Source organism: Sander lucioperca, chromosome 1 (assembly GCF_008315115.2).
Source record: "Sander lucioperca isolate FBNREF2018 chromosome 1, SLUC_FBN_1.2, whole genome shotgun sequence".
NCBI lineage: Eukaryota > Metazoa > Chordata > Actinopteri > Perciformes > Percidae > Sander > Sander lucioperca.
The window spans coordinates 25,418,831-25,436,722 of NC_050173.1; the positions used below are offsets into that span (position 1 = coordinate 25,418,831).

A 17,892-nucleotide genomic window follows, 5' to 3' on the forward strand; every position below is an offset into this window, starting at 1 on the left:
CCTATCATTTTTTATTAATTGTTTTTTTGTATCTCTAATACTTACTATGTCTTATACTGAGAACATTAGTGTACAGTGTAATCAAAGTATTGTTGTCAACTAGTTGGTTCTTTTCCCTATATGGTTGTTGTTTAAGAATTTCTTATATTTATATCAAATTTCTATCAAACCTCCATTACTGTACCTTTGCGTTATAAATGAGCATTGTAGGGGGATCAGGATATAACGAGCCAAAGTAGTAAAGAAAATCACAGCAAAAAGAAATCCAAAATCTTCAATTAAGGCACTTCGTACAAAAACGGTTTTATAATTGAGAAATTTCCAGTCCTGAAAAGTTGTTTAGGTTTTCTTTATACAGTTTACAGTTACAATTACACTCAGGTTACAATGTGAAAGGCTCAACAATGTTTTTTTGTGATTGTTTCTAATTTATTTGGATGGTCACTTGAGACTTCAAATACCTGCATGTATGTTTTGACAGGATAATCTCTGCTCTTTGTAACAGGACCCATGGCCTGATACCGCATGTGTTTATTGTTGACATTTTAAATTAATGTTGACTTCTTGGCCTGACCTCCCTGGAAAAGCTTAATAACTCAATGAGACTTTCACCTGGTAAAACAAAGGTTAAATAGAAATACACAGTCAATACTTCCATGTGTTGCACTACATGATTTGCTTTTCACTGATTATTTTTCAAGATTGTTAGTAATGTCCAGAAAGCAAAAAGAAAGAACAATTATAGAACTCCTTAACTTTAAGATGAAGAAACAATGAATTTGATTCAAGGATGACAAATGAATCAGGTATCGGGCCTCTGTGATGTTTTCTCCTCCCTTCCTGTTCCGCACATTTCTTTCCCGTCTCATTCGACACTTCCACAGTCTTCGCTGATCTCCTCTCCATTTTCTCATCTCGTCAGTGCGGAGCAGCAGTGAGCTCAACACATCTGTCAGCAGCTCAACTCTGTGTCATGCTCCTCCTCCCTGCTTCTCTTCATCTTTTCCTCCTCTGTCTGTCCTCTCCATCTTCCTCCCCTGCAACTCTTCAAGTCAATCAAATTCACAGGAGGAACAGAAAAAAACAGTAAAAGCAGGCTATAATCTCTGAGATAAAAAAAAAAAAAAGAGTTAAATGTCAAGGACTAAAACCACCCGGGAAAGTCACATATTTGCCTTGTACTGTATCTTTTATCAGGCCAGTTTTTTCCTCTCGTGAACCAAAAATGTAGCATGTAATATGTCTTAGCTTTAAATCTAACATACACCACCTCTGCTATTTATCACCAGTGAGGCTTACCAGATGTAGAGAAATCCACCAGATCCAGGATTTGTAAATCCCTGGGTTAGGTCATGTAGTAATATAATAACTGTTGACTTTGCAACAATTTAAAAACCGCAGATTCCTGTGAGGGGTTTTGCTTCTCTGTATTTCTTCAGTGTTTCTTTTCTCAGACGTCTTTTCCTTTCCCCAGTCCCTCAACCCCTTGTTCAATCTTCAACACTACAATCCAAAAAGTTATGCAACAGCATTTGCATAATTAATGATCCTATGATGGTCAAAACAATCAATACATGAGTGGGGGGGGGGGGAGCAAAGCAACTACAGAACATGGGTAGATTCTGAGAAAAACTCCAATCTGTTATTTCTTTGTTACTTTATCTGTATTTGTAGTTCGAAAAAGTGATGTTCAAATGACTATGGAATCTAGCAAAGTAACAATGGCATTGTCATATAAATAAATGCTTGTTAGCTATCCATCATTCAGTGATGAATCGCAAAAACTGAACTGGACTTGAAGCTAGTTAATTGAACCTATATTGTTGTCAATATGTGGTGTCTGGTAGGTCATTCCCTGGGGTAAAACCCACTTCCACACAGGAAGTGATGTGCTTCATGTTCCTAGCCACATCAACACGTTTCCTTGGAATAAACAGAGGAAGAGTTGGATTGGCAGCTCAGGCAGCTCAGGATTACTGTACAGACCTATTGGACAGAGGCACCCAAGGGGTCAGGGGCCCCTCAGCCAGATATTTTTTTTATATAAACAACGGATCACATGACTATATGTAGAGTGAAAGGGGCTGCTCGTAGTGACAGCCTACAAAGCATTATCATCTCTTTCCCTCATTGTTTTGGTTTTACTTTCTGCAACTTTACTTTTTTGGTTCACTTGCTCTCATTAACCCTGTTTCTAGCAGCAGAAGGCAGAGGTTTACAAAGAAAAAACTCTGATAAACTGTACACTAGCTACTCAGCACCAAATGGCAGACAGACGAAGTTTGCGACTATGTGGTGAATAAGTGGAACATTTAGCAGCTATAGAGTCTGATATTTCCCTCAGGAGTTGGTGGAAACCAAACTCAAATAGTGAATATTTGCACTGAAACTCCAAATGAATGCTAATGTTGCTCCGTGTCTGCTGGAGGTGTAGATTGGTAACTTTTTGCTAACTCATTAGCCATATCAACGTTTTACCGTGAGAATGTTGAGTGGCCGAAAAATAAATTAAAACTGCTTTAACATGTCTGTTGGAGGTTTAAAGAGCCAAGTCAAAAGTAAGGATAAATGCCTGCGCCGTGACACCCACAAATACTCAAAAGAGCAGTATAAGGATTTTTTCAGGCAGTCTCTAAAAGAAGCAGTGCAAAAACACCAAGCAGAGTTAGAAAAAAAAAAACAGGTTGCTAAAAACCTGAAAAATATGCAGAATACAGTTTTAAATTGTCTATTATCATCTTATTCTGTTCACATGTCCTGCCCTGTTGCCACCTCCACCCTTTGCAGTGCCCCATCCTTTCAACAGTGGTTTTCTTTCATCATCTTCTTCTCCTAAATGAGTCAGAGAGGGAGAGAGATGCCAGGCCTTCACACCCTCCATCTGCACGCACTGCTTGTCCATCTGTCATCTATCCAGACGGACATGTTGACAGATGAAATGCCGACTGCAGCTCTCACAATGGAAGGGCTGCAACTATTTAGAGGACATTCACTTAAAGACAGTCCCACGGTACTGTCAGGTATTGTGCTGGACTGGAATGTCTTTCTGTGATGTGACAGAGAGAGGCAGAACATTGATTGATAGATACTCAGAGATAAATATCTTGTCTTACAGATACTGTCAAAATGTATCATCTTGCTTGGTTAGATTACATTTTAAGAACAAAGACAATAATACATAGATGTACCTTTTCTTTTAATGGCACCAATAAAATGATTACAAGTGGAGAAAACACAATTTTAACCTAAATGACAATGACTGTACAAGATTGTCTATACCAAGATAATCGATAAAATGTTGTATATTACGTCAGCATGTATAAATACAGTATCTTACAATGACATGAACATGGTATTTGCTTCATAGCTTACATTACTACCATAACACAGAATCCACTCATGCAGTATAATGCCCAATTATATGAAAAAAACATGTTTAAAAGAAAAATAAATTAGAAACACACTTTCTTTTTGAATCTTGAGACAATTTACAATGTTTAGTGGGCCAATGTGTTGCTAGACCTACTGTATGGTCCAAAGTATTCTCACTAAATTATCTAACACTTACTATAATTTCAACACTAATGTCATTCCATGTACATGCTTGTGGTAAGTGCACATATGCAGTCTGTCTGCTGGCAGTCCATTAGCTTTAATACAATAAAACTTGGGTTTGAAATGTGTGAAATGAATGTGTGAAATGAGTGGAAAAGGTTAACTGATCAGACAACAGTTTTTCACAGAAAAACAAAGCACTAATTGTGGAAAATGTTACTGTTTGGAACATTTCCACCCCTCCAACATTGAAAGAAAAACTTTACAATTAAAGAATACACTCCAGCTGCTCAGGGTGACTTTCTCAACAGATGTTTTTAAACAGAAGATGGAAGGACAAAGAATATTACAACGGAAGAAGACCTATCTTCAGTTAAAGGTGTTAGTGAGGAAAATCATTTTTGATATATGCTTATTCTTGCTGTTCTGATGTACTTTAACATTTAATAATGTTAATGTTATATGTAATTTAGTTGTTATACAGGTAAGGAGAGAGGGCACTATGCTGGAACGATGAACAAGAATGATACTGTATATCTGAAGCCTGAATGTTTTATAGCCTACACCTTCTTAAAAGTCTTGTCATTCAAAAAGTGAAATAATACAAAGAACTTCACAGGTTTGAAACCAAATTAAAGCAAAGAAAGAAACTAGAGGCCTGAACAGGACTTAATTTCAAAGCTTTTCAGGACAATGATAACATACTATACCGATGAGTATTATAAAAAATGGGCATATAAGAATTTTCCATGTGTATATTTGTTCATTTTCCTACTAGTTTAAAGATTTATGTGCAAAAATTCATGCTTAAGAACGTCCACGTGTAACTAAAGTTAATTTCAATACATCACTTCCCGTCTCATTGTGGTATTTTGTCCTGAAGAAGGTCTGCAGAGAGAAACTCACTTGTGCAATCAACTACATGACAAGCTTAATTTTTGTTTGTTTTTATATTTCAAATATATATATATTTCAGATCAGAGAGTGCTGTAATGTAAAGCAGCTGAAATTTAAATCTTATCTTACCATATTATTTTACACAGTTTTAATATAGTGGTCAGATTTATGAGCACACACAAGAACAACAAGATGGAGACCTGAGAGAGCGAAAGAAAGTCTGTTGTAACTGGCTGTGTACCGACGAGGTTTGTTGGGACTGGTTTCTAATGAAGTTTGGGTCACCTACCAGGAGCAGTGAAAGCAGAAATACAGTGATACAATGAGAGTAAAAGAACAACTAACAGTCATTCAAATACATGAACAAACCAAGTAACAAGAGAAGGTGGGAATCAGTATGTCTCTAAAACACACAAGAAAAAAGCCAACAGGAATGAAAACGTGTGGAGGTGTATTATTGGTGTGTGGGGGCTTTCAAATGGCATTAACATGAGACTGAATTGTAATTAAATAACATGAAATACTTAAAACCCACCAGAGTAAATGCATTTAAAACACATTTGTAGATGTCATTATTGAAAACATCTCTTAAGGTGGTCAATAATTTTAGTGGTACTAAAATTATTGACCACCTTAAGAGACGTTTTCAATAATCTGCAGCCGAGTGAATCGAAAGACAAAATCAAATATCCCAGACATATCTTTGAATGTATCAAGGACTTATTATAATAAATTGCCATTGTACAGCACTGAGAGCAGTTTATGTACTGCTGTAGTAATCAGCATAACGTTCTGGAGCATATATGGCTCTACATTTTTGTGATACTGGTATCTGTTTTAGTTTAAAGCTGCATTCCATTATTTGACCTTTTTAGCATCTAAAATGCAGGTGAAAAGGCAGCCCTTTATCCAAAACATTTCCTCTTCAGATAAAAACAAGAGACAACAGATGACTCCCTCTGCTTTGTGGCAAACCATGTGTGGAGAACAGAGCACATGCAAAGCCCGTTCCATTATACTTGAGGTCATATTGTGAGGTGCTTTGAGAAGAAGAGTTGAGGACTTTAAGTTGGAGAGTTGAAGTTCCTCTCTTTTAAGCCCTCTAAATCTCATAACAGATTAACAGAAGTCTGTGACATATCCAATGATCCAACAGTGATCCACCAAATCTGGAAACAATTCTCATAAGGCACTATTTTACACTGAGGCACTGTTGATAATCCCTTTGCTCTGTCGGTTTAAGAGGTGAATGTATGACATGAGAAGAACTGATATCCTTCATCCCTCTCTTCTAAAGTCAGCGAGCATCAAACAAAGCTGAAAAGGAGACAATGCGAAACAGGAAATGCCAACTTTCTCCAGGAACTTAAGGGGCAGAAATGGTCAGTAGAGTGTACTTGGGACAGATCTAATGATTGCTTCTACAACTGTGGTCTGGAGGAGCTCCTTGGTGCAGAAATCACACTGTAGCATCTGCTAAAAACATTCTACAAAGAGAAATCCATGCATACCCAGTTGACATCCGCTCTTTTTCACACAGTACCCAGATAGCAGCTGGACCTTTCTCAGAACGGTTGGCGGCCCAGCAGCCCTCATCCTTGAAGAGGGTATTGATACAGTGGGAGTTTGCCTTAGTTTGTGTTTCTAATGGCTCAGTTGGGCTGATGCCTGAGATATACTCTGAAATTAAGCTATTACATTACATACAGTACATGCTAAATTGTTCTTTATAGATCACCCAGGACGAAGTAGCGTGCTAAATGCTATATAATCATATTTCACTATATACATGTGTAGTTGTAGGTGAGCTGTAGTTCTACTGTTACTGAGGAGGTTGTGGTTGTGTTCAAAGTTAAAGAACAGATAAAGTTATCTTGAAACTACAGAGTGTATTGTTGCTTCAATAAAGCCTTTGAGCAAAAAAAAAAAAAGATTTGTATATAAAAAGAGCTTTGAATAAAACATGTTTTGGGATTTTTCTCTCATATATTTCACTGGGTTGGCTAAAAATACGGATATTTGTCTTCTTTCTTTACATTCTTCATTGTTTGTGTCTTGAATAAGTCTGTGTTTACACAATAACGTGGCTGCAGCAGAATGAGGAAGAGTTGCGTGACTCCATGTTTCTGAATATGAATCCGCATGGTGTCTTGCGTGTGGCTTTCCTTGTTCATTGCAGTGTATGTCAGCAGCTAGTATGGACTGTTGTGAATAAGTCTGCATGCACAGGGACATGTTCATGTAAGAATTGAATGTGAAACACCAAAGCGTGCTAACACTGGTAGTGAATGTGCTGGTGCTGGTGCACTTTCCCGTCCACGTGTGAATGCGTGTGTGTGTGTATATCCGTGTAGATCTTCGGGTAGACCTTGGGAGCCAATCCACTGCCTCCCTGAGTCAGGAGCAGCTGCTGATGGGCAACGTAGTCTTCATATGAAAGACAATCTTTATCCCCGTTGGCCGTCTGAGGAGGCAGCGCTGGGCATGCACGGTCACGACTGGCTGCAGGTGGACGCTGGGCAGAAGGAAGAGCAGAGGAAGATGAAGAGGAGCAGGTTCGTTTTGATTGGCAGAACCAGAGGAGGGCGGTGCCTAAGATGAAGGCGACCCCTGCTGGTATTCCAATAATGACGGGCCAGGGGAGGCTCGGGGATGTTGCTGTGAGGACAACGTTGTTTTGGGGCTTCAGATCTGCAAAGGAGCAAGAGAAAATAGGTAAGAAAATATGACAGAAGAATTGTCAACTCATTACACTCCGTTTCCATCTTCAGTCTGACATTGCCACCCTTAACAATTTGCGTGGGGTAGGGAGGTTCGATTTTCTCTATACCAACGTATCTGCCTGAATCTAATGTCATTTTAAGCCGGGGTTATAAGAATGGAGAACTACGATGTTGTGCAATATTGAGACAGCTTGACGAGGCTTGAAAAGGGCAACAGCTTGATAACAGTGTTAGTCCCACCCGTGGTGCTGATTGGCTAATCGTTAGTCCCCCCGCAGCGCTATTGGATTGCTGCTATGCAGTTTTGGCCATTTCTTCGCTGTTTTCTCGCTTTTTGCTCGCAGGTTTCTCTATAGAGCTCCCCCAACAGCTTCGAAATAGATATTTGGCAACACTGTAAAAACTTGTTTGGTTAGTCTACCGTTTCCTCTTTCTCTGTTCCTCCGACAATGCTTTCCTAGCTTTCTGCTTCTTTTTTTGCCGGCTCAGCCATGAAGATAGGGTGAAAAACTCCATCGCTACCTTGTTCTTGTTAGCCGGTTCCTGGATGGGGGTGTGTATGTGTGCAGTGCCTAAAGCAATTTGTTACATCGCAAGACCTGATATCACGCGATACTTCCTGACGCTGAGGCCGGCGGCTCACCGGCCAAAAGTTGCAAGGGTGGTTTTTCCGCTCACAGGCCTTAGGGGGAAGCGAGACGACCACCATTCAACTCGAAAAAAGGCAAATAACCATTCCAATGACTCCGAAGCTGTTCAGTTAAGGTAAATTAAGCTAAAAAAACCTGCATAGTTCCCCTTTAACAGAGAAACCAGTGTTTCATGTTATGACGCTAGACGAATCAGTCAACTCAGTGGAGTGGGCAGATTCAAAGGTCTGGACACAGGCAATTAAATCTGACACTTGGTTGGTTTGTTGGCTGGGTTGAGCAGCATGCTGCCAGTGATGGCAACATGCTGATGACTGGTTGCGTGTAAGCTAGCATGTTAGTAGCTGATATTATAGAAAGAGGTGTTTGATTTGTTGCTTTCTAAGGTAAGGTAGCTGAGGAAGATTGTTGTTGTTTGGTGGTTCAGGCAGAGTGCTAGTTAGCTTAACATGTTAGCTGGTAATGTTATAGACAGAAGTGTATGCTTTGTCAAGCCAGTGGAGCCAGCCAGTGTTGGTTAGCCTATGAGTATCTGCTCTAAGAGCAGACACTATAGATAGTTACAATACCCTCTGATCATAATGGAGTACAACAGGATCTTATTGATGAAATATTTCAAGTTAACATGTCAAGTTAACAACTCAACTGGGAAGACTCTAGAAAATGTATCTAATATAGGCCAGTATTGGTAATGTGTAATGTAGTTTTTATGTAACTGGTATTAGCACCTGCACCAGTAGCAAAACAACTTTTTCGGTAAACTGCCTCCAATCACACCTGCTGGTAAAGTATTTTCATCTCTCGAATATATAACATGAGAGATAATTACATATGATCATTTACAACTCTCTCTGGGTGTATGCTGTGTGTGTATGTATGTTAGCTTCTCTCCATTTTGTCCTCTGACCTGGTAGCACAGTCAAGTAGGCACTCCTGAAGCTGTAGCCCATAGTATTGGCTCCTAGGCAGATGTACATGCCGGAATCCTCCTCCTTGGCTCTGGTTATCAGCAGCTTGTTAAGGTAGGATCCGTCAGGACGCGACCAAACCTCCCCTGTAGGCAGGACCACAAAGCGGTGGTCTCCAACCTTTGAATAAAATCATACAAAGTTTATTGATCAGTTCAGTCAAATCCTACTAGTTAATTTGCCTCAGAGATTTGTGTTTACATGTAGCAGTGTGTTTGTTTGTACCTCTATGGTGGAGTTAAATTTGTTCTCATCACCAGGTTCGACTCTTTTAAGCCACTGAATAACCGGCTTGACATCACTGCGGACTTTACACTGGAAAGATGTGGTTCCTCCGTAGTCCACGGTGGTGTTGACAGGGTGAGTGCCAGTCAGAATTGGTTTAGAGTTGGTACGCTCTGAAGAAAGAGACAAACACATACACAGAATGAGAAAGTTGTTACATTTTATTTCAGTTGACAAAGTGTGAACAGAAGAAATAGCTTGATTGTTGTATTTTGTAAACTTTGTAAACCCAACAATCCTGAGAGAATATAATATGGTTTGCAAGCATTATTTGAACAGTATTTGCTGTATTCAGCACCACATCCCCCCTCTCTGCTGAAGGTACACAAACAGATCCCTTATCTTCAGCTCCTGCCTTTTCTTTCTCAGTTTATACAGCAGAATAAACACACCTGCCAGAGACATTCTATAGTCTCTTTTTTAGTATCTGTTAAAACGATCTCACGAGAACGTAACCCAACAAAATTAACTTGCAGGTGTATGTTTTTACTTTCGAAATATGTTTAAGACTCTAAAAACACTAGCTTCCTTTTCTTTGTTGCTTCTAATGCATGTGTAGTGTTACAGACAGTGCAGCACAGGATTTCCTAAGGACTCAGGGTGCTATAAGTTATAATTATTTTAAACCTTAAATATGTTAATGTATGTCCTAAAGACATCTGGTAAGCATTGCTACCTACAATGAAATGCAAAGGAACCACACATGCAAACATCACTGCCAGAACTCAGCTAACACATGGAAAGAAAAGCTAAAAAAATGTTTCGTAAAATCTTTGGACATTAATTTTTCTTTAACGCTGTAAGGCAATGATCAAGAGGTAATGTATCTCAAAATGATTATAATCCCAGCTTTAAGAAGGATGCTCTGAGTGCTCATCAAGCAGGTGCAAACCCATGCCAACCAGATAAATGATCATATTTAGAAATTATGATCCTGATGTACTACACTCAATTATCTCTACTTATGGATTATAAATGTTTTGTGAGAGCTTTACTGGGTTTCTGTCTAGTACTCCTTTTTTCCCAATTTTCCCAGCCATGAATGACTGACAGCTGAGTGAATCTCTACTGAGAGAGAAAATGTCACATTTGACATAAGCAAGCAGCGGTTTGATCTATTTCCTTTTGTGTGTGTGTGTGTGTGTGTGTGTGTGTATGGGTGTGTATGTGTGTGTGTGTGTCTTCAGGAAAGACTACAGCTGTACTTTAATGTACAACAGATGTGGCGAGTAAAGCGAGCGGAGCTGGTCTGAGCTATCACAGTCAGTAACATACAGTTCAGCTCAGACTAACAAATTCAGCTCGACCAAACAGCTTAACATTAAATCATCCAGCGTCAAAACAGCTTTTGCAGCCTTCCAACAACCTAATACATCAGAAAACACTCACAAATCATCATAACACACACATTCTGCTCTCAACAGTAAAACTAGACCTTTTTTAGACTGAAACTGCAGCTGGCTCACTTTCTAGACTGAAAAACCTGCTGAACATTCCTCGCTTGACTGGTGTTTGCTGACAGGGCTGGTGGTGATCAATAAATGCCACTGAATTTTAATCAAAGACAAAAACTTTGATAACTGATCTATATCTTTGAGGTTGAGCATCCAGTTACTTAGTGACTCACGTATGACTTCCACTTTGTAGGTGGCGTTGATCTCTCCTGCTCTGTTGGACACGTGGCAGGTGTACTTCCCGCTGTGCTTCGGCATCAGGTTCTTCAGACTCAGAGTCCACTTCTTCTTCTTTCCTTCCCCTTCTCCTTCAGCGTCCTCGTCCACCAGCGGCCGACTGTCCTTGAGCCAGACGATGTCGGGGCGAGGATTACCGCTCGCTGTACACTTCAGACGCACTGAGCTGCCCACTGGGCGAGCGATGACGCGCTTCCTCATCTTTGACGGCTGGGTGAAACGTGGACGTACTGCGAGTGAAGAAAGGGAGAATTGTAACTGTAATTAGAAAAAGATCTAGTATTCGAAAACAAGTTGTTTTGCTATTAGCTGCTGGTAGAATACTGTATGGGGGCTTAATGTAAAGTTACTCTGGATAAAACTCAAAATGCAAATGTGAAGAGATAACACAGACATTTTCCTCACTCTCAGTCAGCCATGGAAAAAAGAAAAGAACAAAGGAAGTTATTACCAGTTATAACCAGTGGAAAGAGAACAGATTGGGAAAGATTGTGGAATTCATCAAAGAGTATTATAAGAGTCTTTTATGAGACGTAAAGAGCTATCAGAGCCACGTTATCTGAAGAGGCCACGGCACAAAGGGAGGGCTCTGACTTTTTTTAAGCCTCATGAGGTACAGTTTCTACAGTATTAGCTCTTCACCTCCAGTAAAGTAACCATTTCTGCTTTCTCATCTTTTAAGATTTTCTTTGTATTTGTTCTTAAAGCCCTACAGCTAATCTACAGTACTGTCCACCTCATACCTATTTGGGAATGCAAAATACCAACTTTACCTTTATATTAGATACAATTCACATTATTTTTCTATCTCTTTTAAAGAAATATGAAAGAAGAGAATGAGAACTACAGTTTGGATACACATGCAGTACATTTCCTCCAGATGTCAGGATGGAGCACTTTGCATTTCCCAAAGGGTTCTCTAGAGCTGTTATAAACTCTCTTGTTGCATGTTTGTTTGGCTTTTTGAACTGTGTGTTGTTGTTTCCTTGTTGCTCAATCTGACATTTTATTGGTTAAACCCCTGTTTATGCATGCAGACATCTGCAGCAACTAATGTGATAACAAATTCATTTTCTGCCCCATGAATACTGTGCACTGGTGTGTAACCTTCGACTACACAGTACATTGATGCCTGGTGTGAAAAGATGTCTTTGTTACAATGTACTGACATCCGTTTCCACAAACTGAATTAAGAAACAGTTGACATCTCAGTCTGCAGAAAATGATAGAATTTTTAGGACTGAATATGAGACTTGGTTACTTGTTAAGATGCACATTTTTTGCAGTGTAAGGAGCGTCCGACAGGCTGAGGTCATCGCCACAGGCAGTGCCAAGAATTCCATGTTGTGCTGTAACATCATATGGCAGCGTGCCTCTCGGTATATACAACCTAATTTGCTGTAATACACCTAATTGTTTGTTTAAGAAAATGTTTGAATCACTTCCTCTTCTCCCTGACACAAAAGACTCACATGACCGGGAACCTACACACAAACACATGCATATACAGTACTTTACACAAACACGTACACACACCATATTCCTTATTTTCCACTGACTCTGCACCTCTGGCCCCAGGGTTGTATGCCTTTGCTGCTCTTAAAAAGCCACATATTTGGCCTTAAATCATGCATACACGAGATCACACAGTAAAACCTGCTATACATCTATGTAACATCACTGCAAATATCCACTCATGGATGCATATCCGTGCACAAGTCATAAAAAGCCAGACAGTGACTTAGCATTACACCAAACATCCACTCATTCATGCAAATCCTTTTTTACAAACCATAAATTGGCCAGTTAACCCCATACACCTATTCAAACATCCACATCCCTCCACACAGTTGCATGACTTAACCCCATGCAGCCATTCAAAGTTACATATTCCTCCTCATGACAGTCACTTAACCAAACCGAATCCCATGCATCTATTCATACACAAATATCCCTTTTAAAAAAACACAAAAATGTGTGAGCATGTGAAAGCAAAAAAAAACACTATCCAGTAGGGAGGAAGGAGAGGAAATCATTCACAGGAGCGTTTGATTTTACAGCCCTCAACCGGGGAGATAATTCACCCTGAAACTACTGCAGTTGTGCCTCTTTCTTTGGACACAGTTATTATTCTAGCTCTGAGTAAACAAACAAGGGTAAGAATTATGTGACGGGTTTGTGCGCTAAAATGTGGAGATTTCACTACGGCTAGATCACTCAGTGGAATATAGTTCTCTGCTGAACGACAGGAAGCTGGGCAGGATGACAGAACAAACATACTCAAAAGGCCCCCCTTTTGAGTATGTCTGAGAAAAGCTACTGGACTACAGCTGAACTGTGACCAGACTGAGTCAATAGATCTAACAGAGAGTGGAGGATAAATATAAGACAAGTGATTAATACTGTAGTTTAATGTTTTGGCAATGTACAACTTTGATGATTACTTACATTCTACTGCACTGGCTTAGGCTGAAATTAATTGAGAAGAGGAGGAAAGAGCCAAGGCAAAGTGCAGCTGATGAGACTGGAGAAGGAACAAAATAGTACTGTAAAGTGCTACTTAAATTAACTGATTTATACTGTCTAAGCCAAACTAAATCAAACAGAAGTTAAGGAGAAAACCGATGGAAAGAGAAAGAGCAAAGTTCAAATCAAGGTGAGCACATACAGACAGACACAAATAAAACTAGAGAGACGGCAGAAAAATTAAGAACAAAGAGATCGAGAGATAGAGTTAAAACAATAATAATAGTAAAGGTAAGAGGTAAAAAGAAAGAAAAACAGAGCGAAAAGAGAAGTGAGGGCGAACTAAGAGAGCAGTGATAGAGAGAGGGAAGAAGGGAGAAGGTGAGAGCCAAAACAGGTGAAAGGGCAGGCTTGTTCTGGGTCTCAGGGGCCACTTTCACGCCACACTTCACAGTGTAAAAATACTGCTGACCCTCCGACTGACCACCTTTGATTGGACAGTGTGTCAGAGACACTGCGTCGTCAGACAGGCCTCATTCAAATAAATAAGGGCGCTGTGTTTTTTCACGCAGAGCTAAATTCGGTTTGAACACCGGCCTTAGCTAAAGCAGTGAGTGTGTACGTTTGGTTGCGTGTGAGCAGAAAGAGGCAAATAAATAAAGAGAAAGAATGTGTGTGAAAAACAAAGAGAGTTAATGTTTGGTGACATTTGAGTGTGAGCGTGCATGGACATTTATGACGGAGAGAGAGAGAAGAAGAGGAAGGAAAGAGAGTTGGATAAAAGGATAACAAAAAGCAAAGAAAGAAGGGTTAGGTTACATGACAGGGGGACCGGGCAGACTTGGGAGGAAGGAATGTGTCCCACCAAATCACACCTCACACAAATAGACTGCTCTCCACTCTGTCAGAGCCAATTATCTGAGCAAACAACCACCCTGATCATTGTGTATTTGTGGGTCTGTGTGTGGGCCTCACCTTCTCCCCTCTGACAATGTGCAAGGTGTTTATTGCACAATCTGCTACTGTGCTTTTTATGATACACACTCTCAGCTATCTAAAGTGTCACGACTAGGCTTCTGTCTAATGTTTTTATGCATGTAGTGATGCGATCAGAGAAGCTGTGAGTGGTTACCCAGTTTCCCGGCCAGCTCTGGGGCGTGTTCAGAGTCACCATTGGCCGTCCCTGCTCCACCTCTTGAACTGGAGTCATCTGTTGACAGAGAGAGATAGACAAGAAGCATCATTAGTGAAGTGACAACTTCTAAATAATTGATCATGAGTAATATACAGCATTAGACTGGGTAAACCCAGTCCGATCTGCCGGCGATTTGATTTCGCTCTAGAGCTCAGGCTGGAAACCTGTACGTTTATCTATCCTGCTTCCGTTACAAATTTGTGGGAACCAATCAAAAACTGGCTTATCCACCTGGCGCACAATTGGCGGATTTAACACGATGACGATAGAGAAGCGACCAAGCAGCTTTTTGTTTACATTCAACAAGCCGGCCACCGAAGCGCAGCAACCCGTTGATGCCGCTGTCGCTGTCACTATCCAATTGCGTACAGAGTCATTTGAACTATGCCCGTTGATCACGCCTCTTGTGCAGAGAAAATACAGAGCAGACTCCCCAGACTAATGTTCAATCTCAAAAGATTGAGCTTGGTCTGGAGATAGCCAGACTAATACAGCACTGCAAGCTCTAAGCACCAGACAAATACATATTCATTTGTACTTTCAATTGTCAGTGCTGAATTGTCTTGATGAAGTCATGATTTCTACACCCAGTTGTTGCTCCAAGTACAATAAACAATCATTTGCAGAAAGCTCAGTTGGGTATATGTGGTACAAAAAAGAAGACATGAAGCCTCACAAGTGTATGGTAGTTAGGATGGATTATTTAAAAGGAGGATTATTTTCTTAGCATCTGACAGATGTTTTATAAGAAGCAGCTGTTTTGCTATGGGGTCGTGATGTATTATGGTTTGTTGAACACAAATTCTAGATATCAGTCCTGCTCTCACAAATTGGATGCAGATTGTTATAAGTTAGGGATGTGGTTACGCAGAAGCATCACAGTTATCACTTTAACATTTAAAAATATTTAGAATATACAGGTTGTTTTAAGTAACCCTGCAACAGTAAAAGTGGGAAAACATAGTGGTTAGAAAAGCTGTGGGAAGTCTGGTGGAAAGGTGAAACTGAAGTGTTATAACTTACAGGAAAGAACTCACTTCTGGATTTCAAAATGTTACTTTCCATCCATGACTCTGCCCTCAACACCCTATCATGCATTTCACATTGTTGAGCATTGAACTAGCTTCACATTTCTTGTCAAACCAGAAAACCAAATGACAAATAGCATGATCTGTCTGTCCTCTAGTGTGAATGAGCCAGAGAATTGTTGCTACTGAAACTCACTGGTGATGAAAGCTGTGAAATATAATGCTACAAATCTCCTTACATGCCTCTACCCTTTACCCTAAAATGTGTGCTCTCAAATGTTTTTTTTAATTTTCCACAAACTACCTTTCAGGGAAAAATGAAATGGTCCAAAGAACAAATACATTTTTAAATACCTTCATACTGTATGTGCCTATATCATACTCCACAGTATCATATTGCTTTACTCTCACGCTGGTGTATCAGTTTCCCTCCCTCAGCATGTCATCCCACATTGATTATCAAAAAGATACAAACATCTGTCTGAACCTTTTCGCTAGGAACCGCTTCAAGATGGAACCAATGTATCCGAGGGGCCCTTTAACAGGGAGGTGGTACAGAGCTGATACAGTGCAATATCAGGTATGTCAAACACGTGGGGTTTGGGGGGGGGGCTTGAACCTGAAGCTTCAACTAAAACCTGATGGTAGTGATGGAAAGAAAGAAAAAAATGAACCAAACAGCCTTGGACCACCTGCAGAAAATACTTGAGAGTGCATGCGTAACTGTAAATGGATATGTTTATCGTGCATGTTGGTACATACTGTATATACGGATCTGTGTGTGGATTTCAGAAGACCACCTTACATCTCAGAGTGTCTAATGCAGCGCCAAATGTCTTTAAAGCATCACTATTTGGATAATGGAGTGAAAGACACATTTGAAATGCAAATACAAGGCATGACCTGCATCCTCGGGGCTGGTATTAATAGCATGCTGGCAGGCTACATGTGTGTTTGTGTGTATCTTGTGTGTGTGATATGAATTCCTCTATGGGTGTGTCAGTGCATGTGCGAGTGCATGCGCTCTGGCGTTATTTAAATAAGTGGTAACTTGAGGTGTCCTCCTTCCCTCCCTTTGAATCTTCCTTCATCCTTCCCTCCTGCCACATGCATGGCGTGTTCTGAGAAAGGGCAGTGCGTTTGAAGCCGAGCCGCATGGGGGTCTGATCTGAAGGGGGACATGGTTTAGCACTCTTAACAGCTAGCGAACCAGTAAACCTTACTTGGCAGACCTCCTACGGACCCACTCACAGAGGGGGGCTGGGCCGCTTCGCCGTACATACAGTGCAGCCATACATGCAAAGTATCAGAGTATATCAAAAATGTAAAACATATATCTGTATACCTGCTGTATAGTGTGATACTGATGCAGAGGCATATCAGCAACAGGCAACAGAAAATCTAATAACACGTGATGTCCAGCGGACTCCTCCATTATCACTTCACTCATGAATTGAAGTGGAAGCTCTCATCCAAAGATGTTCAGAGAGCAAACTGAATGTGTGTGGTCTCACTAGTAGCATTATTAGCGTTATTAACACCAGACTCTTGAACACTGCTGAAAAAGCCATTATATTATATTATATGTTCTTTTTAAACCGTCTCATGTCATGCATCTTGTGTCAGCATGTTAGACATCCAGGGTTCATTAACAGTTTCTGCCAGCAGAGTCCATTTTACATTTTTCTTCAATTTTGTTATACAAGTGCAAAGTTGAGTGTGTGTGTGTGTGTGTGTGTGTGTGTGTGTGTGGGGGGGGGTAGTTTTAATGTTTTACTGTTTGGTTCAAGCTATACACATAGACTCGAAAACATATTCCCTCCCCGCTTCAGCTGTTTTCAATAAACAAAAGGTTTTCTTCTGATCCCGTTCCACCTTCTAATGTTCAGCCAGATACTTTGGCTGGTGATTACAACAACAAATCCTCACTCTCACTCTCACTCTCACTCAAACACACACACACACACACACACACACACACACACACACACACACACACACACACACACACACACACAAGGCAGCTATATACTCAAAAGAGTCCTGAGGTGATACTAAGAATCAGCATCGAATCAGGGCCGATGCTGGTATATTTTAATCATATCTGCTAAAATAAAGCAGATCAAAAGCCGATCTATTGATGTTTTGTCAACCTCAGCCTGCTAGTTTTGCAGAGCTGCTTTCCTTTGCCACAGCCAGGCTCTACAGTGCAGCATTTTTCTGCATATGTGAGTGAAAATTAGAGTGTGTGAATATGAAAAATGATTTGGGCGCATTGGTAGGTGACTCTGAGTTTGGACACTGAGGTTTGCAGCATACATGACCACAGATGCTTGTGAGTGTTTCTGTAGTTCCAACAAATCCAACAGAGTGATACCTCTCCATCTGATCATGTCACATCAATTTCAGGAGTCACATTCTCCCACTTGATATT

General features: G+C 40.3%; 1 protein-coding gene across 1 annotated transcript in view; it reads right to left on the reverse strand.

Moving 5' to 3' along the window:
• Positions 1 to 3,177: 3,177 nt before the first annotated feature.
• fgfrl1a (fibroblast growth factor receptor like 1a) overlaps positions 3,178 to 17,892 on the reverse strand; it is a 79,141-nt gene continuing 64,426 nt past the window's right edge. The window contains exons 4-8 of the mRNA XM_031303295.2: positions 14,368 to 14,445; positions 10,706 to 10,999; positions 9,019 to 9,191; positions 8,733 to 8,913; positions 3,178 to 7,143 (exon numbers count right to left, since the gene is read on the reverse strand). Of these exons, the coding sequence (XP_031159155.1) occupies positions 6,725 to 7,143; positions 8,733 to 8,913; positions 9,019 to 9,191; positions 10,706 to 10,999; positions 14,368 to 14,445 (1,145 nt within the window). The 3' untranslated portion in view covers positions 3,178 to 6,724. The remainder of the gene's footprint in view (positions 7,144 to 8,732; positions 8,914 to 9,018; positions 9,192 to 10,705; positions 11,000 to 14,367; positions 14,446 to 17,892) is intronic.